At 40.2% G+C, this 26,743-nt stretch overlaps 1 protein-coding gene across 5 annotated transcripts in view; it reads right to left on the reverse strand.

Moving 5' to 3' along the window:
- Nucleotides 1-26,743, reverse strand: part of atg7 (ATG7 autophagy related 7 homolog (S. cerevisiae)) — a 55,486-nt gene that overhangs the window by 19,980 nt on the left and 8,763 nt on the right. Inside the window, exons 10-19 of one of the 5 annotated variants that reach the window (XM_035520162.2) lie at nucleotides 24,420-24,528; nucleotides 24,164-24,308; nucleotides 23,531-23,689; nucleotides 18,244-18,438; nucleotides 17,086-17,245; nucleotides 16,246-16,322; nucleotides 15,818-15,933; nucleotides 8,329-8,404; nucleotides 4,582-4,662; nucleotides 471-593 (exon numbers count right to left, since the gene is read on the reverse strand). In XM_035520162.2, the coding sequence (XP_035376055.2) occupies nucleotides 471-593; nucleotides 4,582-4,662; nucleotides 8,329-8,404; nucleotides 15,818-15,933; nucleotides 16,246-16,322; nucleotides 17,086-17,245; nucleotides 18,244-18,438; nucleotides 23,531-23,689; nucleotides 24,164-24,308; nucleotides 24,420-24,528 (1,241 nt within the window). The other 4 variants (XM_035520163.2, XM_081705846.1, XM_081705845.1 and 1 more) reach the window with 4 other exon arrangements.

Consider the following 26,743-nt stretch of genomic DNA (forward strand, 5'->3'; position numbering starts at 1 on the left):
TATGAACTGCTATGCTTCCGAGCATTAACATGCTACAAGCTTTGATGTATGGGGTGTGAGGTCACACTGATTCAAAAATAATAACATTACTATTTGGAGTTCCAAATATAAATAAATAAAAATAAATGTTATAAAATAATACAAACACAGTAAATGCTTTAGATGACTTTAGGCTGAATTAAGAGAAACATGGCATAATTACATATTAAGTTGGATAACAGCATACCAAGGTCACTCGAGTACACTTGGGGAGTGTTAACACCATACCCAGGGTTCTCTTTAGTACCCTTGGGCAGTGTCAATGTACCAACGGCACTCTTAAGCAAAAAACAGTCTCAGTTGGTTGGTTACCATCTTTGAAAAAATCAGGCTACTAAAACAATCAGATTATTATTTTTCTATAAATATATGGCTTACAGTGGCATAACCTCTGTAGCCTGTCATAGAGATGAGGCAGAAGAAACACTGACCTCGGCAGCCTGCGTCTCCTGGTGCAGCAGCGTCAATCCAGTCAAGTCTTCCAGGAAGGAATGGGAGGAGTTAAAAACCTTAGACAAAAACTGGAACCCATCACGCTCATAATGGTCAAGGACCTGTGAATCAAAACTGGAATTAGACTAGACCTGACACAAGTCATGGGTATAATAATGATAACCTGAACCACTACAGAACATGTCTCAAAGTACAGCAATAAGATGACTAAGGAACAAATGAAAAGTAGGCATTTTATGTATTTTAAAATACCTATATAGATAAAATATACTTTGTAGGTCGACAATTATACAGTAGATACCCAAAACATTGTGTAACCTACACAATACAGTGTAAATGAAACAATTAAACAAAACACTCCAAGAATTTGAATGCCACATTTAATGAAATTCTTGAAGCTGTATATGAACAAATATTGTTACAGCTGTAGATTCAATTACATTAAAAACATCTTTCATGGTTCAAAATCTCTACAGTACTAAAAGTGAAGAGAGGGCATCTAACATTAGGCAGCTCAAGAATGTTTTGTTACTACATGTTGAGTAGCTCAAAGATTTCATCCTATGATGGTGACGCAGCGTCAGGTGAGCTGGATAAGAGGGCCCTCAGACATGTGGTACCACTGCCCCAGGAGCACAGTCACAGTGGCTCCTTTCATAGTGTCCTTTATCCGAACGGGGGTGGAATAGGTTTGAACTGCCTGCAAAGTTGTAGAATTTCCGACCAGCTTATTTCAAGTCTGCCTGGTTTAAAGGGTGAACTTAAACAGTTAGAACAAGGAAGGATTGTCTGACATTCTTCAAGAAGCTTAAGGGTCCTGTACATTCACACTGCTTCCAAAGCAGCAGTAGGTAACCCGTTTAAAAATAACTGTCATATTTGGTAAAACTGTCACTATGCCCTGACAGTAGTATAAGAGACAGGCAATCTGTCGGGGGGGTGGAAGAAAAAAAAAAAAATCAGGCTCTTCTGGCTCCATCGAGACCTCCTAATGCAGTTTGCAAGAATCCACTATGCCTGAACCAAAAAAAAGGATCAATCAGAGCCAGGAAGAGGGTCTGATGGAGTGTCAATCATTGCTTGTTCAATCATTGAGCAACTTCAAGAACTTTGCAAAAGCAATGGCAGAGAAAAACCACCATTTCTCTTTTGCTAACAACAGTTTATACAACACAGATGTTACAGAAGATGACAAATATGAAAAGCAAGGTAAAAGGAAATAATTAGACCAAGCTAGTGATAAAACGTGGGTAAACATCGAAGTGGCCTTTCACAGGTGGAAAGCGTACTGACCTGAAAGGATTCAAAACTGGAACCTGAAAAAATTCAAAGCATTATACCCATATCTGTTTAACAGGTAGCCAATTACAGCTACTTTATTAAAATAAATAAATAAATAACCGAACAAAAATACTCTCTTAGCTTTGTGGGGGGTTATGATAACGCATTTCTTACTTTAATGTTAGCAGTCAGGTTAAGGCAACTGGTTAGCTTTGCTTTATTTGGATGTTGCTGAAAATGTCTTAGTGAAGTGCCCAGGCAGTAGTATTGGTTTGGTGTTTTCTGTTATCAAAAAAATAAATAAATTAAATAAAAAATAAAAATAAAAAATAAAATAAAATAAACCCATCCAAATGCTGAAATAAGTGTGTGCTAGTTCTTTTACCAAATAGATATCGCTGTACGTTTTCATATCTAAGAGATTTATTTCTGCTTGTTTGTTAGCCAACAATTTTGACATTTCACAAACCAGAGTAGCCTCCTCTGTGGGGAGGGGCTTTGGAGGCAGGGCTGGAGTGCAGCCCTGGAGAGGACGGGGGAGGGGCATGGTAGTTGTACTTATGAATTTTTAAGTCCACTCTCTTCTCAATCTTACAGACCACAGCTTTAATGGCAAGGATGAAATAGGAGAACATTAGGGAAATTCCCCGTTATAAACTTCATGAGAACTTCTACTTGCCATAGTTCATAAATCTAACAGAACTAAGAGCACATGGAGTCACATTTTGAGAAATGTATCGCTTTCCTCCATGGTTCCTTCCAAACCAGACAGCAGGTTTCGTTCATACAGATACAGCCTATGCTGGATTTACGACAGTGTATGTAAATAAACCTTGCCTAGCAACCTAGTAGTGAAGGGGAACGCTACGTTACAAAGGGGAGTGCTTGATTTCTTTATGTTTTCTAGAAGTGGATCACCTTGAATCTGCACCTTTTAACTTATGCAACCCATTAAAGCATGGCAACCACGTGACGCAGAGTGAGCGTGCGTGCGTGTGGGTAACTTTTGGGGGAGCACATCTGGTTTATATACAAAATAAGTCTCCAAGCCTCTGATGAGTCCCCCCCCCCCTTTCTTGTAACTTCCCCTACACAGTCACTTGGGGAGGCTATGAAGGCTCGCCACTTCCCACAGACAGAGATTTAACAGAAGTCATGCGCTCTCTTTGAAGCCATCATCTCTGGTATATGTTCATTAGGAGTCTCATGAGGCTGTATAATAAACAACGGCTACAAAGGATTTCCATGTTGAGAAACAGTTCCTGGGTCATTACTGAATCATTTTAAACGAAAATACAAAAGATGCATTATGGTGGTTTGACGGTATTTTAAGATAAGCAAAATTTGTATACCTTGATATTTTCAGTAAATTGTTTTTGGGTTTTTCTCTTGTTCCTTTCTATTATTTTAAGTTTTTGAATGCCTTATTTTAAACCAAGCATTTCAGCTTGTCTTCAGTCAGGTTTAGGGAGAAAAGAGAAATACCCAGAAAAGTCCCTAAATTTACAAGCATTCATGTGTTGAAAGCTGAATTGTTTTGTTTCCATGGTTTCTCGGTTGCACACAGCCGACAACGGGTTCAACACCACTGATACACCGCTGCCAGCCGAAGCCTAAACAGAATAGGAGGCCAATCCCAGCACTCAGTACTGCTCTCAAAGACACCACTGGCCATTTAAAGAGGACATGCAGCCACAATCACGCATGTTAACTTGATCATGTGTGTTACCTTCTTTTCTGATATGAACTTACCGAGCAGAAAAGGTTATAACACACTAACATGTATACATGTATAAACCGTCACTGTGTACATTTTGGAATTACTATGTGCACAAATGGTGCCAAATTAAAGCAATTCCACTTAGCATTAATCTAAAAAGATGATAAAGGATCTGAAGTGTTTTACAACCATTTTATGAGTTTACAGCAGGGAAAAAAAAAGGTGGAAAGAAAAGAGATTGGGGTGGGTGAGAGAGATAGAAAGAGAGAGAAGGGGAGGGTCATCTTGTGAGAGAGTAAGTAACCCACCAGGGTGGGGGGGGGGAAAAGAGGCCAGGGAGGAGGAGGAGCCAGTCCTGCTTACTGCAGACAGTGAGTGAGTTAGAGTACAGGTAGAGTAAAGCAGATGAGGGAAAAAAAAAAAAAGAGAGAGAGTGCAATAGAGCAAGCAAGAGACTTCAAATGAGCAAGCAAATTAGTGCAAGAGTGAATGAGCGAGTGAAAGACAGAGAAAGCGGGTGAGAGAGAGACATGCCACATCCACACATGGAGAAGAGATTAAGCAGCTGAGCTCTGATTTATGAGACATGAGCTCTTCAACAGCAACGTCTCCCCAGGGAAAAAACACTTCGGTCCAGCCTCTAAATGCTCACATACGACACTGACATCAACAAGCAACTGAGCTCTAACTGAGACCATATGCCTTCTTGTATGCATATGTAATTTACCCTGCGCTTTACTCCAGTCACTGAGGTTGTGTGTGTGCGTATTTGACTCTCAGAAAAATGAATAAACTTCCTGAGAATACTGATTAACCAGACCATTCGATCATAATATAAATTAACAACCTAAAAAAGTTCTCCAAGGTGATCTCAGTATTATGTGATCCACCATTAGAGATTCCTGTGTACACCATGTAAAAGTCATTCATATGTGATGTGTCTGTGAGAAGTCCAAACTATGTTTGAGTAGTTACAATGGTGTGTCACCTTGATAAAGTAGAAATTCTCAAACATTTAATCAAGACAAACAAACTATATGTCCAGGAAGCACACACATACATATAGAGTGGGGCCTGGCATGTCTTACCACAGGTGAGCAGGCGGTGCATTTGTCAAAAGCCAAGCTCGCAGGAAGAACATTGTCAAACCTCGAAAGGAAGCCTCGGATCTGTAAAAAATGAACGACACTTATTTAAGCTCTCTATGGGTGACATAATCCATTTTCAAACAGACCACAGCGCCATCTGGCATGGATAAAGGGGCATAATTTCGAAACATTACTATTACTGTAAAATCAGGTTTACCAACTTCCGATTAAATATTAACTGCTGTAAGGACACTTTCTCATGCTGCACAGCTTTCTGAACTGTTGTTTGGGATCTGGACCCTATAAATAGAAATAAAGAACCTGATTCATATATACTTTTCCAAGAAAACAGTTGAATAGTGTCCCTTTGACACTACGAATGTGGTCATTAAGGATGCATGTAAGTTGTAATGTTTGTAAAGCACTGTGATGTTCTGCAGACTCTTTAAACTTTTAACTGCACCAGGAAACCAGATTTCATAGTATACATGAAAACAACCCCAAAAACCAAATTTAAAACAAACAGGCCAGGTTTCTATCTGGGTATCAAACTGTGGCAATCACAAATGCGCTTTATTTTAAAACAAGCAAAGCCTGGAGAATAAATGAATTTTTGAGCTAGAAAGGGACGATTAACCACCACACAGCTTTCGAGCAAGACGCACGGGACTAGACTTCTGAAGAACCCACATGTGAATATTAAAACCATGTCAGTATTCTGCCACTGGGGGGTGCTGGCGCGCTGGAAAAAAGGCCTGCTTTTTGCAATTCCAAGATCTCAGGCAAACGGAGGCGGACCCTGTTTTCCATTACTCCATGGTCGAATGGCCTGCTCTGGACCCAAGACTCTGCCTGTCCAACTCCAAAAGGGTCTTGCTCCCGCTCCTCCACAGTGGTTGACGACTGAGTTTAATTGAAAAGCAAATTGTGGAAATGTCCCAAAAGGAAGAGAAAAGAGGAATCAAGGCATTACACGATGGTCGGAAAGCATGTGGTAAAAAGGGGGAGGGGGAAAACAGATGTAGAAGAAAACAGGACATTTGGTATCAGTTGGCTTTGAAAAGCAGCCATTATGCTCCTGTTCAAATAACAACAGCAGCAGCAGCAGCAATAACGGTAAAGGTTCAGTGTACATATACAAACTGACTAGCAAGGCCCCTGTTGCAGCAGTTCTGTATACTGCACGTAGCCTCATCAACCTTCTGGTTTTATGGTACTCAGGACCCCTGGGTTCTAGATGGCCCCGAGGTGGAGGTCGAAGGTGGACCTTAAAGCTATCGGCAGTGCTACCATTGTGCTGTTCCCATCTGATGTGTCGGGCTGCTTCAGAAAGAGACAGCTTTCAGTTTCACAAGGCCCCCCCCCCCGAGAGACTACCTTTTAAACAGCTGCACCAGAACTTTGTACAGGAGAAATTGATTTTTCTGATGATTTTAGTGTGCCAGAGTGAGTCAGGTTTTTGAACCTCACAAGAAAAGGTCAGAGCTCTCAGGCTCAATCTGTAGACTTTTAGACTCTACACTCTAAAGACTACAGTTAATGGTCAGACTTAACTAAGCCATTTATGTGCTGTTTTATATGATTCTGTATGTAGACTAACATCTAGCTGACACTCTGACCTCAGTTATTCTCTCTGTATTTTTTAGCACATTTTTAAAAGATTTATTTAATCCCCTGATATTTATATGTATAAACATCTAAACAAACAAAAGTCACATCAATTATGTAGATGTTTAAAACAATGTGTTAAAGAAAGGAATTGTACTAGTATTGACAACGTGGATGTGCTGCAATCCCCCTCAAGCACAGAAGAGGGCAGTGTTGGTCTAGATTTGGTTTAATGGGAGCACACACACACGCACACACACAGTGCTGTATTGTCAAAATCAGGCCTAATACTAAACTTCCTAAAAGCAAAGCCCCAACACGTGAATCTGTGAGAATGTGCCATGTCCCTGAAAGATAACGCCCTCTCAGTGGTGTCCACCCTTCCGTCCCCCTGATGCATTGCTCAAAGTAAAGGCTGACAGCAGGAGGCTGCCGTTGGAAAGGCCTGCCTCTCAGACTTCTGAAATAAATAATCACTTTGTGTGTGAAGGCCAACATTTCTGCGATTAGGGCTTCTTGAGGTAAGTCAGAACTGTGCCATTTTTGAGGGCCGCACGTGTAGTATACGGCGGAGTTGCCGTGTAGTTAATAACCTGGGGTGGCGCACTTTGATGTGTTAGGCTTCGTCATTAGCTCCCCGCGGGCAAGTGTGGATGTGGCTACCCCCACAAGGATGTGTCTTACTGAAACACGGTGGGAAGTGCTGTGATGGGGGGCTGGGCTTTGGTTTAGCAGTTGCACTCCAAGCAGCACTTATAATGAAGAGTTGGAGGATCCACATTACGGAGTATTACATTGGGCCACATACTAAAGGTCACATGGATGTGTGAACGCAACTAAAGGCAAAGACATGAAATTGTGTCCCATGTCCGGTGCAGAACAGGAAACAAGGCCACTGCAGTGAGGGAGGATCTGACAGACTAAGCTGTTCTGCAAGTAATTCACCAAGTGCATTCATCTCTCCAATACAATACAAAAACACAGAATCGTAGCATATGTTGTGCAGGAGAATTATAGGAGGTTTTGGGGCTTTTGTGTTCCTCTCATATGTCTCCTATTCTCTCTCTTTCTACTCCCCTTCCTGACTGCAAAGGCAAACAAGCCTGAGTGTTCGACCATTAAATGCCTATGACAAACAAGACCAGAGCAGCAGTGCTTGGTGCACGGATGTATCTCAAGGGACCCTATTCATTATGGATTAATGGACACACACACTCTCACCCCACCTGCACCCTTTTTTTCTCCTCAATTCACAACATCTCACTTTCTCTCCCTGATCACATACACTGCAAGCACACGCTGACGATTCGTCTGCACCTTAATTCACCTGCCCCGACTGCCGCGTGACCCACGTGTGCGAGCACTCATGTGTGCATCTGAAAATGTGACCCAACGTGACCCATAGCTGGCTCATTTTTTAGCTTTGCTGGAAGAAAATGACTGGGTCAGACTGCCCATCTGATTATGACCGCACCAAAAATGTCGACTTCTCGGTTTCTTCATGAATTCACAGCGGGACACTGATGTAGTGGAGGGTACGGCATGCGCTGTAATGTACCGCATCGCCCACCCCCCACCCCACTGCTCATCCCCCTGGCACGTGCATGGTTATCAAGCAAACAGCAGCATCCTCCATCCTCTTGTATTCAGTATGCAGATCTCTCTACTGCACCCCGCTCGAACAGCTGCTTACAGCCACAATGGATCTGATTGCAGCGTCGGCAGCTAATGGGCCCCAGATTGGCCCATCTTCCATTTATTTATTTATTTATTTATCCCTCAAAAGAAACTTATAGAAACAGAGAGATGACTTCTCCTTCCCTGAATCGCTTCAATGATGCGGCATCAGCATTCGGAGTAATGATGGCTGTTTAGTAGAGACTATATAACACAGCCTTGAAAAGGTGATGCATGGAACACTAAGAGGGGGTGGGGTTAATTCACACTGGCACTAGCAACAGTGGGCAGAACACTGAGGCCCCATACACCATACATTCCATTTACATATTTCTAGAGAAATGCATTTAACTAAACTAATGCAAGAAGAAGAAGGGGTAAGAAAACCAAAAATTAAAAACAAGGTCTATCTAAGCCATGTGTCCAGACAGCAAGAGAGAGAGAAGGAGGTTTCCAGATGACCTGATGAGGGACGAGGCCAAGTGAGGTTGGTGGTTCATTCATGCGGTCATCACTGCTACTGGCCACCGCATAGCCTCTGTGTGTGAGAGAGAGAGAGAGAGAGAGAGAGAGAGAGAGTGAGTGAGTGTGAAGTGCTTGAAATACTGGCTGCCAATACAGCCATAGGTTGCCAGCAGTGGAAAGAAAATGAAAATGAAACAGCTGAACTTTCTAACAGGATGCTCAAAATTCAAGGGCATTCGTGAAAAAAATATTGCCAAAAATTAATGCTAAATGTCCCACATTTAACAGCCTCTCAGATACCACATACTTTCATGCACACACTCACAGGAAAAGTAGAAAAGAAACTACCTGTTTTTTGCCACTTTTTCTCCATTTGTAATGCACTACAGTTTATTCCCATTTTTAAAAAACTATATAATGTTAAATTTCTTGTATTATTCTTTAATACTCTCTCACTCTGTAACCCAAGCTTTGGAAATACAAATGCATCATCATTTACTATACCAAGAAAGCACCTTGGAGGGAGTGAGAGGGTGAGTAATAGTGAGAGGGAGAGACAGGCAGAGTGAGAGTGGGTGAGAGAGAGGGGGGGGGGGAAGAAAGACATATGACACACTGAACATTAAAGGCTGTCTGGACACCTCTATCCTCTGTCTCTTACTGAAATAAGAATTGCATGCATCAGTTCCTTTTAAATCCATCTATATTTTGGTTGACTTCTCATTCTCTCTCTCTCTCTCTCTCTCTCTCTCTCTCTCTCTCTCTCTCTCTCTCTCTCTCTATTATATATATATATATAAACCTGCCACGATTCCCCTGCTAGTTCCTGAGTGGTCAAAGAAATGCACCCAACAGTATTTTCACAGTTTATACATTCGCACGGCAAATTCATTCTCGTTATTACACATTTCCTATTGCATTCGCTTGGACCTCAGGATGGGGGCCATTACTTTATTAAAGCTGACTCTCCACCTCATTTAAGACTGCACTTAGTCATAAAAAAAACCCAACAACTTCTCACGATATGCTCTCCTTCCCAATGATCACGGAGTTCAATATTAACTGTTCATTGTGTCTTGTTTGCAACCACACCCCCCTTGTTAGCACTCACCTGCACCTGGTTCATAGTGTCATTTATGTACAGTGGTGTGAAAAAGTGTTTGCCTCCTTCCTGATCTTATTTTTTTGCATGTTTGCAAAAAAAACAAAAAACAAATTTAAATATTAGACAAAGATAACACAAACACAAAATGCAGTTTTTAAATGAAGGTTATTATTATTAAGGATAAATATAAATCCAAACCTACATGGCCCTGTGTGGAAAAAGTGATTGTGTCGTCCCCCCCCCCCCAGTAAAACATAAATTAATTGTAGTTTATCACATCTTTGGAAAGCTGAGTTCAATTTCTCTAGCCACACCCTGGCCTGATTACTGCCACACCTGTTCTCAATCAAGAACTCACTTAAATAGGACTTGCCTGACAAAGTGAAGTAAACCAAAAGATCCTCAAAAGCTAGATATCATGCTGCAATCCAAAGAAATTCAGGAACAAATGAGATACAAAGTAATTGAGATCCATCAGTCTGGAAAAGGTTATAATGCAATTTCTAAAGCTTTGGAACTCCAGCGAACCACAGTGAGAGCCATTATCCACAAATGGCAAAAACATGGAACAGTGGTGAACCTTCCCAGGAGTGACCGGCCGACCAAAATTACCCCAAGAGCGCAGCGACGACTCATCCAAGAGGTCACAAAAGACCCCACAACAACATCCAAAGAACTGCAGGCCCACAACATTCAAAGAACTGCAGTTAAGGTCAGTGTTCATGACTCCACCATAAGAAAGAGACTGGGTAAAATTGGCCTGCATGGCAGAGTTCCAAGATGAAAACCACTGCTGAGCGAAAAGAACACAAAGGCTCATCTCAGTTTTGCCAGAAAACATCTTGATGAGCCCCAAGACGTTTGGGAAAATACTCTGTGGACTGACGAGACAAAAGTTGAACAATTTGTAAGGTGTATGTCCCATTACATCTGGTGTAAAAATAATGCAGCATTTCAGACAAGGATCATCATACCACCAGTAAAATATGGTGGTGGTACTGTGATGGTCTGGGGCTGTTTTGCTGCTTCAGGACCTGGAAGACTTGCTGTGGTAAATGGAACCATGAATTCTGCTGTCTACCAAAAAATCCTGAAGGAGAATGTCCGGCCATCTGTTTGTGACCTCAAGCTGGGTTCTGCAGCAAGACAATGATCCAAAACACACCAGCAAGTCCACCTCTGAATGGCTTAAGAAAAACAAAATGAAGACTTTGGAGTGGCCTAGTCAAAGTCCTGACCTGAATCTGACTGAGATGCTGTGGCATGACCTTAAAAAGGTGGTTCATGGTCGAAAACCCTCCAATGTGGCCGAATTACAACAATTCTACAAAGATGAATGGGCCAAAATTCCTTTACTGCGCTGTAAAAGACTCATTGCCAGTTACCGCAAATGCTTGATTGCAATTGTTGCTGCTAAGGGTGGCCCAACCAGTTATTAGGTTTAGGGGGCAATCACCTTTTCACACAGGGCCATGTAGGTTTGGATTTTTTCCCCCCGTAATAATAAAAACCTTCATTTAAAAACTGCATTTTGTGTTTACTTGTGTTATCTTTGTCTAATATTTAAATTTGTTTAATGATCTGAAACATTTAAGTGTGACAAACCACTGTATGTACTTCATTGGTCATTACTCGTGTTAAATGTATATATTCATGTTAGATGTCTAGTTTGCATTGCTCACTGTTCGTGTTTATTGTTCATCGTCCTCACATCGCACGGGTTATATGTGAATGCCATACTGTTTATTGTTCTTGTAGAGTAGGAGGTCTGTGCATCCTGCTCCGTGCCCTGCTCCTTGCCCTGCGGTACTTCGGCCGTCACAACTCAAAGAAATGGACTTTTGAACACATTTTCAAAAAACAGTAAGTTTTAAACAGGAGACCGACTCAGATTTGGCCATGAGAAAATGCCACAGAAGCATGGCCTGCACAAAACATGAACAGAACTGTTAATGTTAATGTTAAGCCCTTAAAATGGACATGGTGTGAAATTTAGATTGTGTCCTCTCCATGCCCACAATTCTTCCTCATAGACACACCATACCCCAGCTGCTCATTGTGTAGCCATTTTTTGGGTTAAATACCACTGACTAAGCAAACCATGGAGGTGGAGTGCAGTCTAATACACTCAGGAAGAGGAAAGCATCCATTGCTTTTGACATCTGGAACCTCCAAGTCATAAATATCAGACTTTATCAGATTTATTCTGTCACCAAATTTTAGCATATTTAGTGATGTGTTATCATTTATAAAATCTTTTATTTACACTTTGGGGCAACTAAGCAGGTTTCCTAAGTCTACGGTGGTTTGGGCAAAGTTGGTGGTGTTGGGACATAGTGACAGTGTTGGGGGGGGGGTCAATGCAGATTAAATGACCCTCGTGGTCTCTGGAGCTGCATCCTCACTCACTGAGCATGAACAGCTGCCATGAATCAAACTTTTTACTCTGAATGACAGCATTTGCATAAATGACCTGTGAGAGATTCAAGGTCTGTGAAGCTTTTACCACTGTTGCAGCACATACGTCCATGGCCACTCATGATACCCTGGGCCCAGAAATTCTAGCTCAACTTCACAACAGAAATAGCAAAGCCATTTAGTGAAATACCAAACCAACTTACCCCCCTAAAAAACAAAAACCCTTTCCAATTGCACCTCTCTCCCTATTCTCACTCATGTATTTTGCTGCTCTCCCGCTGAAGCCTTTCATCGAGCCCTGGCTGAGGCATTCTCTGCAAGAGCCTAATGCATCTGAAGACCCATCGCAGCAAGATGGCAGGGTCTCTCTGGGGTAGTGAGTGGCCCATTCAGTCAGAGACACACGCAGATGGTATACCAAGTATAAACCACTCTCCCTCATTAACCATGCAGATATATTCTTAAGAGGTACAAAGGTTATTTATGCCGCAGTGCTATTTTCGTTTAATTTGCGCAAAAGCAACAGGAAACCAAACCCCTTTTTCGCTGCTTGCGTGGGTTTAATTTGGTCTTGACCTCTCGAGAACACTTGACAGACACACAAAAGACTTGGAAAACACACACAAAAAAAGACAACAACACGATGCCTTTTTAAAATGCCAGTCATGTCATGTGATCAAAAAAAGTGAGACTTCCTTCTTCGGGGGTGGAGCGAAGTAGATAACTAAACACTAGACAGTGAGAGGCTAGTGTACAGCAAAAGCCACAGACGCTCTGCCCACACACAGATGGAGCATCTGATGGTGCATTAACCTGGCCTCGCTGTCAAGAATTCTGCCAGCTGCAATGTGACTGGCTATCCACACTTCCACATATATGCACTTCTGTGCATAATTATTTTTCTGGTCTGATGTAAATATAAGTTGTTGTTGTTCTAGCCATGTTCAGCATTAGCAAACCACTGCAGAGTGAGGGAAAACAAGCCTTTTAGAGCAAGATATATCCATGGGACAGAAAAAGGTTTGTGACATCCATGGTATCTTGTCATTAAAGGTAATTCAAGAGTTTTGCTTAAAGTAGGTTAGTAATATGTAAGACAGACTAGTGTTTGTTTGCAGACAGGCTGCAAAGCCTTACATTTCAAGCATATTCAACTATCTGTGAACAGGTAACAAGGTTACCAAGTCATACAATTTTGCTGTCCCCTTCAGTTAATTATGGAAGCTCAAGAGAACTACCTGACAGACAAAAGAATAACGGCTTATGCAGGGAAAAATAAAGACTGGTGTTGACACTGCATCTGGATAAATTATCGAAGACCTATACTATGCTTTTTTTGGTTTTCCCTTTCTTTTAGTGTGCTATATAGCCATTTGTGCACATAAATGGTCTGCAAATTTACAAAATAAAAAGCTGCCTTTTATTTGTTACACACTTTCCATATTGCCTACCTACTGGCAAGCTTGGCATACCTGCACCTAGCACGTAGTAATTATTGCAAGCCAGAAACAGTTTGTTTAGTTTAGTAGCCATGTCAAGATGACGCTGTGTTCTGTACTGTGAGGGGAAATCTTTGTATGCTCTGTCAGTGGTTGAAATTCATTTTTACCACTGATTCCTCCACTGTTCCAATTATGTTACTGTGTGTCTGGCACTTCACTGAGGACTGCTTCAAAAAGCTTGGTTTAATGCTTGATTTTCCCATTTCTTATCCTGAAGGGTGGGGAAATTCCAACTTTGTGTTATCCAACAGAATATTCACATTCACAATCTTTAAGTATACATTATTATTAGAGGATAATATTTGTCATGTTTAAAGCAAACAAAACAGCAATTACAAATATTCAAGTATAGCGCTGTTGGCTGTAACTAAGCCATAGACTCAGAACTCAGCTGTAGGCTTCTCGGCTAATGAGGCTAACTTGACAACTAATCTTACTGTGTATTAATGGATGGATAATCAGTTTAAGGGTACTGCTAATCATCTAAATTTGTGTGGAAATATGTCGGTGGTTTTATCGATCATTAGATGTTGAACAGTGTTCAAGTGTGGAAGCAGATTTATGATTATAAGCTGTAATGTTATGGTCATAAGCCACTGTAGGTTTCTGCTAATTGGCTACCTAAGTTTCTAATACCTCAATATGTTTGGAAATCACCAGCCATTGTAATAATGTCTAACTATTCAAACATACCAGTGTTTACAGCTGCTCAAAAGAAAAGGGTCTTTCTGCAGACTGCAAGACATGGGTGGAACGTGTAGGGGCTGAACTGCTCTGGTAGTTGACCAATCAAATTGGATTAGGTGAGCTGACCAATCAGAGATGACTAGACTCAATGGGAGGGGGGCTTAAAGACACAGGAGCACTAAGAGCATTTAAGACAAAGTGAAGATTTACGGCATTTAAAAAATAACATGTTTTTGAGCACTGACTTCTGTAAATCTATTGTAGATCCCAAAAATAAGATTATGCACCTTGAACATTAGCAAAATAGATGTATTTATAATGTATTTGGAACTTCACTATTTAATGTTCACAAGCAATTCTGAAGAGAAAAACTATAAACCAACATATAGTGTGAATACCTTATTGGACTGGCAATTTGTGTTTCAATTTGTGGGACTATTAATGTTTTCAAGATTGGCTCCTTCTACACGTTAATTTGTAAATGGACATTTTGCATGTCAGTCAAAATCCCTTTTCCAGCAATAACATGCGGTTCTTGGCCACGTTAAGTAGCAAAAGGCACCAGACTCTCCTTAGGGTGTTGTCACACTTGTTCCCAATACCCAAGCTCACACCCATAACCGATTTTGGATTCGTTTGGGGAAGGGGCTCATTACTGCTGGTTTGCTTTCAACCAGGTGGCCAGAATTCCATTCAAATCATGGCTCAATTGCACAATTCCATATGTCACTTTTCTGGCACAGATTTGCAAACTGTTGGCCATTAGGTTCATCCATTTACTGCTTTTTATTATTTTCCTTGAGTATAAAAACACTCAACCTTTTGGGATGCATGACCTTTCACTCGCATACAATTAAAGAGGTTTTTAGCCATATGCAGATCAGACATGTATTTTTTCGTGATTCTATCAGTAACCTTACTCCAGTCCTATGGAATGTGGTTTTATCAGACATATACAGATGCATAATAATGATAACATGGGACCATCATATAGACAGTCTACATGAAATACACTGCAGTTCCTTTCCCCGCCATCAAGAAAGTTGAAAAGCTAAGTGATGTGGTAAATTGAAGCGGTCACGATACCCTTTCATGTTTGCAGCGGACCGCACTGCTTTAAGCGAACTCCAGACCACTGATTTCAGGAAGGCCAGAGACCAGTTGTCTGTACTGCTCCTGGGCTCAGAAACAGATTTCATACTTGACCAAATGTGGTCAACTCAGAGAGCAAGTGGTCCCGGGTCCATAAAAAAAACAAAACAAAAAAACAATAGTATGAAAACCTTAGCAATGTGACAATAGACAAAACTATACTCAGAATAGGGCAAAAAGAACAAGATGTGGATAAACAAAACTAAACGGACATGCTCTCTTTTTTGCTTTTAGATGGTGTTAATCTCTATTTTGAGTGTTGTTTTGATCTCTTTCAATTTTTACAACGCAGTTTTAAAAAATGCGAAGTGTTGCGCACATACACTGTATATGAAGTCTATGGTCCCACAAGCTAGAGAAGTTTGTCTATCACAATATATTTACATCAGCCCCATTGTACCAAGAAAAAATTAGCCTAGCGATGGAGCCTAAATCATTCATTACACATCCTGCCATAGCCTTTAGAGACTTCTGTTTTAACTAGTTTACCATGATTATGACCTATTTGCATGCACACTGCATGGTTGTTACCAGTAAGTCCTGGATACATACAGTCCTATATCCCTCCACCCCACCAGCATTATAAGAAACACTGGAAGGTGAGAGATGAGGCAGCACCTACCCCTCTGGGTGCTGGAGAATGGAGATCATCAGCTCCACTGCCAGGGCTCCTGCTATCATGGCAAGACCAGGGCGACTGACCGTGCACTGCTGGTCCAAGGTTCGGTCCCTGGTTGACTGCAAACGAAGACCCCATAGAAAACAATTAATTAACTGATCCTTTGGCAACAGTCCCTTAGGACTATTTGTCATTATACACAAACACAAACAAACAAAAGCTTAAATCAGTAATGTGGGGTGCCATACATGCTTAATATTATTACAGTAACATTTTGCAAATGCAGTTATAGCAACTGGGTTTAATATTAAATAATCAATTGTTCTAATGAGACACAAAGCAGTAATAAAGGGGCAATGTGAAGATATGACTTGGCTGCCCTTGCAAAACATGCCAGTAAAATCTGGCAAGAAATAAACACAAAAACTCACATCACCAGGGGCAACCACATCATTGCAGAAGTAGCAGCCAAGTCGATGCCCAGGTATGTTGGAGAACAGAGATGATCCTAGAAAGATGAAGTTGTACAATAATCATTAATGACAGAAGCCAACTATGAAGCCACTTTATGTGCCATTTCATGCTTTTTGGCAGCAAACTGACAGTGAGTGGCCACTGACTCCAGACCGTCCGCATACAGTAAACAGAATGAAACCAAAATGCAGGCCAAGCTAGGACCCCAGATTTAATCTGTGCCTATGTAGGGGGCAGAGGGCAAGGTTTTCCCTTCCTTCTCACAAAATGAAATCACTTTAAAAAACAACACCCTAGGCCCACCAACTGAATCATGGGCATGCAAATGTCAATGCCTCCCCTTCCCTGTGACAAAGATTGATCAGTCATTTGTTGTCGTTTCCCTGTTCCATGGTTTACGTGGGTTTATTTGCAGATAAGTGCATTCTAGTGCAAGGGATGACCACAGAATGCAAAAACAGCAATAGACTTGAGAAATGAGGTTGCAATAAAAAAAAAATTAAACATATGCATGTTACACACTTAGTCAACAGCATTTTTGGTACATGAATTCCAGTGTTTATTTCTTTTCTAATTTTTAGCAGAACCTCTCCTTTTAGATCTAGTAAAAGGATTTTTTCTAAACAGTACACTTCAATCTATTCATCAAATACAGTCACCTGCATTCACTTCAATAATAGTCAACAATTCAGACCTCCACACATGCACTGGAAAGATACTCTTGAATTCCACCATCAATCAGCAGAAGAGATGGCCAAAATAATGTGTGTTGGTTTTCGGTTGTCATGGTCGCCCACCAGGTATAGCTGGCGTCGAGGATGAAAAGGTGCCTGATGCAGAGGAAGATGATGATGATGATGAAGTGCTGGTGTCTCCGGTGTCCGAGGTTCTGTTTCTCTTCAGGCCATGCCTCATTACCACAAAGGTGTCGAAACCGAGGGCAGCGTTAACTATGAGCTGTGACAACAGAGATTTTGCAAATGAGAACAAGGTTAATTTAGATTTAAACTGATGATCAAGAGACCACATTAACCTGGCCACAATAACCTGGCAGCAGATATACTATTAGTAGATAAGGGTTAATTAATTATCATCACACAACAACCTATATACTTATATAATTACATTATATAAAGATATATTATAACAACTCTTTGCACTTACTGAAGGCTTACACTCCAGACTGTTTTCAGTGTTACAGAACTAACTAACTGCAAACAGCCAGTTAGAAGTTCAGTTTTAGTTAGTTTCACTTGGTATATATCCAGTACGACTGGACAAAAATAGTATGAAAACTCCTAATCTCTAATCTGACACAATGACTACTGTTTAACGTGATGGCATGCTGACTATCTTATATTTAACACTATAGCTTATACTGTTCATTGTGGTAACAGAAGTTGACAGCAATGTAAGTAGTAAGCTAATGTATAGTGATGATCTGTCAGCATCATTATTGCTCTGCTAAACATTTGGCCATATATATTCACCTGCATACAACTTTGTAGTGTGTTGGTACCTCTAGCTGGAAGAACTCAAAACAGATTGAATGCCCTGTACCCTTTGATTATCTAACCCCAATACTTTAAGGACATTTAAGGACTCTCCAACAGGGTGTCTGTGATTATTATTAAATCAGATTTTATCTGCATAATTACTTTTAGTCATTTTCTGATTTCACTTGATATATGGCTTTATAGCCTTCTGCGAACCTTTTCAAAATGCAAAAAAAAAAACGTTATCAGTTGTTGATTGTGGGTTTCAGTCACAACAAAGCGACAATAACAAACTTCATCAGCCCACTTCAGCAAAAGGGCAGTGGAGCTCACCAAAAACAAAAAATAAACAACCACAAAAAACTCCCTAAATTAACTCACACCAATAACCCCCCCCCCACCCCCAACCCTCAGCACATCATTAAGAGTAATGCAGAAAGTCAGAGGCATCTGAGCTACCTTCCTCTGGCTGGCAGCTATGACTGTGGGAAGCCATCGGCTCTCCCGGGTGTCCATTAGCAGGAAAACTACGTCATGTGCTGTGATCAGCGCCTCCAACTGCTCCACGTCCTGCCGAGCTTGCGCAATCGTCACTTCGGAAAAATTGACCGGGTGGCCAGGCATGGGAATGCTCAGGTTGAAGCCTTCGGCATTCTGGCAGTGGCAGAGACAGAGAGGAGTGTTTTAGTGTTATTTAGAAAATTTATTGTGAATATCTTGTTGTTCTTAACTGCACAATGGCACTTAGGTGGGAGAAACGGTGAGGAAGGAGTTTTATTTAAATAAAGTACATTATCTCATTATAAACAGGTTAAATATTTTAAGTATGTCATTTTGGTGATGCAGATGCAGAGAGGGTACCCCCCCAGTTAATATTTATCTCAACAATCAAACCCTGCTACTATATTATAATATGCAATATGCTTTCTTACAATATGCTGGCAAAATAATTCACAGATGAATTACCATTTATGGTGTCCATTCAAATGGCTGAAATCTAATTCTGATGCATGGTCTGAATAACAGCTGACATACGTATATGTACATTTCACCAAACACAGAACTAGAGTATGGACCTACAGTGCCTTAAGCACCCAGTGTATTTAACTTAGCTATTTTTTAACTTAGCTATTTAAGGTGTCCACTTAATAGACTGCAGTGCACTATTCAATGTTACTAACAAAAATTTGTTTGGCATCTCCTTTTGACTGTTTAAGCATACAACGAAATTTTAAGGTATCTACAAAGTTTTGTATTTACATTGAAACTTAATTGATGAATACATGTTTGTGGTAAAAACAACTACCAAAAAACAAAAGCAACAATCAGTTTGAGCTCAAATTGCATGCACAACTGAAGCGTGAGCTGTGTCAGTTGTTGTACAGATGTCACCCCTTATCCCTCCAAAGCTTGTACTTAATAATGCTACAACAAATGTGCAGTTCGATCTATGGTGCTTGATAACATCAAAGGATGAAATGACTCAAATTCTACTGAAGCAAGTTCCTAAAATTCTAATCTCACACGACTATCTGACTGAATATTTGCATGTAATGTCCTCTTTTGTGTGTGTGTGTGTGTGTGTGTGTGTGTGTGTGTGTGTGTGTGTGTGTGAGTGAGAGTGTGAATGTCCATGTTAAGAGGGACTGGGCAATGAAGAAACAGATCATCATGGCTCAGATAAGCTAGCATCTAATTGGCTGTACACATAGGGGTTCTGGAAAGGTAAAGTATGAGGAGCTCATTAGGAGAACAGGAGGAGTCGATCAATACAAGATGGAGGCATTAATAAATAATGACCAGTGTGTGCAAACAGAGCATGGGGCTAATTCATCATGGTAACCACATGAGCAACTGTTGATGCAGGAATTAAACTGACATGGATTTAAGGACTTTGGAGCAAGATCTGTTCCAAGGACACAAATGTACACCTACTATGGACACGCACACACGCACACACGCACACAGAGACAGAGGTCTTTCAATAAACCAGCATGAGTCAGCAAACTTTCATCCCAACAGTGGTGCCTGCATTAATTTATCAGTGCAGAACAGCAGAAGCACTAACTAGTGCTTCCGCAGACAAACCCTAGGCAGCCAAATAATGGATAATTTGAATAAACATGAACAAGTGGTCACTTCACTGCAGCACTTCAGCATTCTGTGAAGGGGGTGTGTGAGAGTAGTTGGTTCTTGAGCACAAGCCAACCAGATATCGATATGCGAAAAACAAAATATATCCACAAATGCCAACCATTTTAGCACCGGCATAGCAGCAGAACCGAACTTGCATTTAACAATGCAGTTAGTGGGAAATTTTCAATAACTGTCCATCTTGTGGGAAATTTAATACCTTTCCAGCTTGGCAAGGCTTTCCAATTACTTGCAAATTAAATTTGATGAGGATGAACCAAGAAGCCTGCAGGAAGGCTGGAACATCAAAGCATCAGGTGTCTTAGAGAAAATGTGAAGGAGAGAGAGCGTAGTTCATTCACAGCTCTAGCGGTGAGCAAAGCGCACAATTGAATTTGTTAGTAGGCTTCAACTCCCACCAGAGCAAGTGCTTAGTGTAGCATGAATCAGATAATGTGTTCCCTGATGAATAATGTCTCACGTGGGTCCAACATTTCACATGAAAGGCTTTATGTTATTATGATGAAGTGCTCAGATTCAGCTTCAATTTTTTTTAAATAATAATAATAATAATAATAATAAGTATAAATAATAAATATAACCATAATTATAATAAGTAATAAGCACTTTTGGCTTGATATCAAGTTCTGTACAATAATCATTCCAAATTTAGCCACAAATTGAGTTTATAAATTTGGATTTATTCTGAATTTACAAACTACATTTAAATGTTTTCATTTTTTGTCAGTAAACATTTCTTAAAATAAATTATTTTGTCTCTTGCTCACATTATGAAGATGTGTTTGTTTGACTACAACATGTGGTACTGCAGCAAATGATATAGCATGCCATTACACTATTCCCAGTATCTTTATTTCATTCACTGTTACAGTGATGGTCACCTCTAATGAAAAAAATAACAGCTCCAATAAGTACAAAACATTACATTTAGTCCAAGTTGTTTGTTATAATTTATCATTTGGCTACCATCCTTGGTGTGTTAGCTAAGAACACCCATCTTAGAGTTAGGGTTAAGTTTTGAACAGGTATGAAGACATGGTAAAGGTTAGATTAAGGAATGATATTAGGGTTAGAGTTAGGTGTGATGGTAAGTTAATGGATAGGCTTAGGACCAGTAATAAGGTCAGATAATTCTGCTTTTATCATTTTGGCACAAACCAACTAGGCATTGCTCCTCATACCTGGCTGAAGTAATTAGCTATTAAAATGTTACAGTTAACTTGGCATAATGTTCAAAGGAGATTCCAGTCCAGCCATGGCTTTGGCAGAACACATTCCATGTCCAGTATTCTGAATGTGTTATAGATTATATGTCAACAAAGCATATTTATTTCAAGTTATTTTACTGGTATATCATTTTGACATTTTTTTCAACGGAATCTGCTACTACACACCAAACTGACACTGAAGAACTAACGCGAACTGCGAGTGGCTGTTGATTGCCTTCCGTTACCTCACTGTATCCCCTTGTCACCTGTGTGTATTTACATTCAGAACATACCAAGCAAGCCAAGCTGATGAATGACACACACAAAGCACAAAAGAAAATAACTCAAAAGGGAACTGCTGCCTCTCGAAGTTACAGGCTTCATACTGAGTATACTGACTTCTGAGTGACTCCCACCTCTTCTTGAGGTTCTTCTTTCCATAAAATTGCATACGGTAACGACAAGGTAATAAATGTTCTATGTGTTGACTAGATAGTAGTTACTTTGTGTAGCAAAATATAAAAAAGTTAGCCTACCACACTGCCTAGGTAGAGCAAACCACAATGCAACAAACACGCTCATGCAGATTGTCGTCTATATTATCTCTGTATTATATACATACATTTTAAGTCAAATTTAGACTAAACAGCCAATCAGGAAATGTCCTCACGGCTGACTGTTGACACCAATTGAACATGCACAATAATGAGGCTGACAAGCACAAACCAGAGCCACTGTGTACAGTCGACAGTCAGTAACAATATAGCACAGTTCATCTTTACATTACATTACCAGTTGAGCTACAATAACAGAGCTTTAAGGTGAGCAGCTGAGACATAGGTACAGCTAGTTTGAACCAATGGAATTTACCACTGTGGCTACCATTAAAGTTACATTTTTCTAAGCATTTTTAGAGGCTTAACCATCCTGAAACCCTTGTGCTTTCATTTTGATTTATTCTAGTGCTCAGCAGTTGTTTTCTCTGCTTGGAGGTCACCTTTTGGAGTCCCCAAGCAATTAATTGGGCCTCATTCACTCCTTCTAAGTGTACAGTTATTAAGCAGCTTTCCATTTTCTTAGCTCCCAAGGGCAGAATAAATCTATATAGAGTGGGGATTTGTCACTTGTTATTTTTTTGTAAAAGGCAAAAGCATTTGAGAAACTCATGAGTGCCCACTTAGGATACATAGTGACATAGCCTAAAAGGTAATCACCCTTTCATGTTTACAGACAAAAGTCTACTTTAATATCGCTGAACTTCGACAAGACATGACTGTTGTTCATGCATCATTTGATTGGAGATGAGAAGTGTTCAAAAGCAAGAGTAATTAAAAGTGCTAATTTTCAGTGTTCAACCTTATTTCAAATTTTCAGGGCTTCTGATCTGACATAGCTCCTGAGGATGATTAAGTATCAGGAGAGCAGGATGGCAGGTTGGGGCTGATGAAATGTTGGATGAACAGATGGAGGTAGAGAAGAAGGGGCAGACAGAACAGAACGGTGATTCGTTGGAAGGGGGGAAAAAAAACACCCGGGCCATAAACAGCAGCTGAGGGTGTTCCTACACAGAGGAGTGCGTGTACACCCTGGCTCACAGTCAGTCACACCAGTCGAGCGTTTCTTCACCCTCGCACTATTTCTGCATAAGAACAACTATGCTGCTGACACACAGGAAATGTCCCTGCATCGATTTTGTTGCTTAGCGACCAAAATTACACAGAATCTAATTATACCTAGAAAATAGCTACACAGTCATAACAAAGCCCATTGAGTCATGGGAGCTAAACACTGCATGGCTGCATCCATGGAGTCTGAAAGGGATCTGGAAGCCTAATGTGGAATAAGCCCTGTAAGGTTTTTCCTGCCAAGGACAAAGAACAGTGTTTCTCGAACAATTTGACATTTTCAAACAATTTTGATACTGCGCTAAATTAGGATTAAGGTCTGGTTAATTTATGCTTCCAAAAGGGGTCTTAAACAGAGGCAACTCTGCCTGCAACCAAGTAAGTGCAGGCAAGGCAAAAGTCTAATACTATGTGTGAACTTGCTGCCAGCAGAGACACTTAATATTATAGATGAAACTGACCGTCAAAGTTTTATGGAGAACTTAAAAAAGCATGATAATTATTATTATTATGACTAGTGGAAGAATTATGTCCTACTAAGCATATCTCACACTTTAAGCAATTAATCCCTTCCCCTAAACGCTTGTGTCCAACAGCAGGATTGCAATAGTTTTGTCTAAATTAAAAGTTGTAGATCAGTAACTTGTTCAAAAAAGTCTGTTCCTTAAACTTTATGTACACAAACATTATGAATGTCTTAGACTCCAATATGTTTATGGAGATGTGTTGTCCTGAAATTAATCACTTAATATGCCTCACCACGCCAGGAAAGATCTTCCTCAGTCTGTCCACAGCAGCCAAGGCTTTAAACTTCCCACCACTCAGGCAGTCTTCGAACTCGAAGAGAGGCTGCCGTACTGGATTAGAGTAGGATATCTTTGCATTATCTACAAAGGTGATGTGTCTCACCCCCCAGCCCTAGAAAATTGAGGATAAATGTTAAAATGTGGTAGAAGAGCATAAAAGGAATAACCATATCTTATTATTTTTAAAAACCTTCAAAAGATTTGCATGCGTTAAAATTATAAGGGTCTCTGAATTCACAGGAAAACCCTGTGAGTCCCGCTTTCTGTTAAAATAATGTCATTATGGTATCAAAAAGAAAGTAATTTAACTCCAATATTTAAAAAAAATAAACTAACTAAAAATAAGCAATCTACAATAAAAAACATACAAATAACAAGCTACCAAACTATTTCGAAGCCTTAAAATGTTATACTTAATTCCTGTAGATATTGCTTCCCTCATTCAGGGCTTGGCTTAGGCTTTGGGAAACTGGACAGCCAGGTCTACAAGATTTCCACTCTATACATTCCTACAGAATATATTTTTCTCTACGTAAATGACAAAATCCTTGTACTGTGCTTTAAATGTGTTACATTAGGCTCTCACCATGAGTGTCCTTGCCACATTACAACCTAGAGTCCCAGCTCCAAGTAACAGGCATTTGGTGGACACAACCTTGTCTAGATCCAGTGACGGGACCAGTCGCCAACGCATCAACTTGAGATTTAGATCAACTGATGATTCTGCAAGTCTTACACACGTGCGCACATAACATATACATAATTTTTGTGTGTCAATAGAAACAAAAACATATGAATCAGTAACTAATAAATGTAGGAGGTGCATCTTTTCGTCCTGATACCTTTTCGGGTCCATGCATTCACTAAGGTTGACACTTCGAGGTCCCATGGCCCCTTTGGAGTTCTTCTCCCAGCCCACACTCTTTGGACAAACTTTAGGAAATACATGTACTATTTACATTCATTACACATGCTCATGAACTCAAAAATGATGAGTATTTGCAAAAACAGCAAACAAACACACACACCCCCAAACAACAACCACAAAAACAACCACCACCACCCCCAATAGTGGGTGGGAAAATTGGAAGGTCCCTGGGCACCTCACACCAGACCAAATTTAAAAAAGTGCTGGCTAATAGAATACTGTACATTTACTTAGCACTGATAAAGGTAATCTCTGACATCACTTAAGTAATATAAAGAGGTGTACTAGTTACCCAAAACAAATGTATAAGCAAGACCAGGCCCTGGGTCCTATCCCTGTCTGTCACAGCTACTAAATCCACAGGAGGTCACTAAACTACTGGCTCTAAATGGTGTTTACAAAAGAATATGTGATTTCTTCTTTTTTGAGGGCAAGACAGGTCTTCTATGTTAAGGTTTGTGAACATGTATTGCTCCCATTTGATGTTATCTGGGCCAAGCAACAGACACAATGGCTAAATCGACTGTCTGCTAGCTGTCCTAACTAGTCACATTCCACTTTAATACTTGAAGGACACAAAATTCTAGTATGCGTTAAATGCCCAGCAGGTCAGACTTTCACCAACTCCCTCAAACTACAGTGTTACTTCTAAGGACGGCTTGGCTTTACAGAAGGAAGAAACCACTCATGCTTATATAGAAAGGCAAATTACAATTGCACTAACTGGTTTCTATTAGCCAGCTTTTAGAGTTTTGAATTCAATTATGTTGTGTAATGTATATTTCAGTTAAAAAGCAAAAGATAAAATGAAGAAGAATCAGTTGTTGCTGCTGGTACTGGCTAAGCATTTCGTGCTATCAAAAGTTCAAGAAATAACCCAAATTTTTACAAATGGAGGCTCAAACAATCACAAGAAAAAGCAAGGGAGGGTGAATCCTCAGTCAAAGAAGAGAAAACCTTGAGGAACCTCAAAGAAGCTTGAATTAGACCTGGAGTGCTTCATTTAAAATGTGTTTTAAATTTTACAAATGTGCTAATCTTCTCTTAACCTTGCATGTTTCACTTGGTGCAGTCGTTCATGGGCATGGCATTCATTTCCATTGCAATGCTAAACATCACCTGTGACCAGCAAGACACACAACAACCAAATAAGACTGAAGGTTGTGAAAAAAGTAACTTTTTAAATTAATTCAGCCCAAAATGGTCTAAAGTAGTACTGGTCCAAAGACCTCCAGAAATAGGATACTAAATCTTTTTTGCTCAGGGATCAGATGTCGTTTTAAAAAAGCATCTTTACCTTTGTGATTCTGAACCAACTATAACGAGAATATAGCACTTCTGGACTATAGGAGTTTGAAGGCCAGCTGGAAACCAAGGAGCCTGCTCTTTATCTGTGCTTAGAGTGATGACAATTACAGCACTTGTCACCATGGTTCAGCAAGGGCCAACGTGGGTTAGCACTGTCCAGCATGTCTACAGCATTTAATGTTGTGGTCATTCCATTCTACTGCCCCCTTTGTTTTTGATGGAGGGGTACTTGAGGCGCCCTCATGTCCTCTCCTTGTTGTCACTCTTTAGCCAGGTTATTACAGCTCTCCGTTTCACAATTTTGGGGCCATTTACAAGAGATGCTCACCTTGCCCTTTTCATGATTACCATGCCCCAGTAACGACAACTGATACTAGGGTGACAACGTCTGTTGTAAAAACGAACTGAGCTGATCTAGATTGTAGAGAGTAAGATTCTTGTAAACTGTGAAATGCTATAAACAAATGATTTTAGGTTTCAACAGTGTTGTGCAGCAAATAGTTTTTTTGTTTTTAATAAAAACTGAACTTGTGCAAGAATTAAAAGTTATTCATCTTGAAAAGCAATTGGCACCGTTGCATCACATTTCACTTTGGGGTGACTTGAAGGCTTCAGAGCTAAATGCCAAATACATCATTGCCATTCTTCACATAACTCCATAATGTTTGATTTATTTCCATCAACAGTGTGCAGGATTAGTGCCACAGTGAAAGGTGCCCAACTCTGTGACATAGCTGTAGTTGATCTTAAAGGATCATGGGAAAAGCTGCCCATGAGCACTGATCAAAGATCAGTTTAGTCATCATGTAGGACACACAGACTGGAAGACAAATGACAAAAATAATACTTTGCAGAGACCATAGAATGGTAGATAGCTCATTTACTCAAGACAACAAAGATGGACCAAATGTTACTCTTGCTAACTGATGC

This window comes from Electrophorus electricus, chromosome 22 (genome assembly GCF_041902795.1).
Source record: "Electrophorus electricus isolate QZ-2024a chromosome 22, ASM4190279v1, whole genome shotgun sequence".
Classification (NCBI taxonomy): Eukaryota; Metazoa; Chordata; class Actinopteri; order Gymnotiformes; family Gymnotidae; genus Electrophorus; species Electrophorus electricus.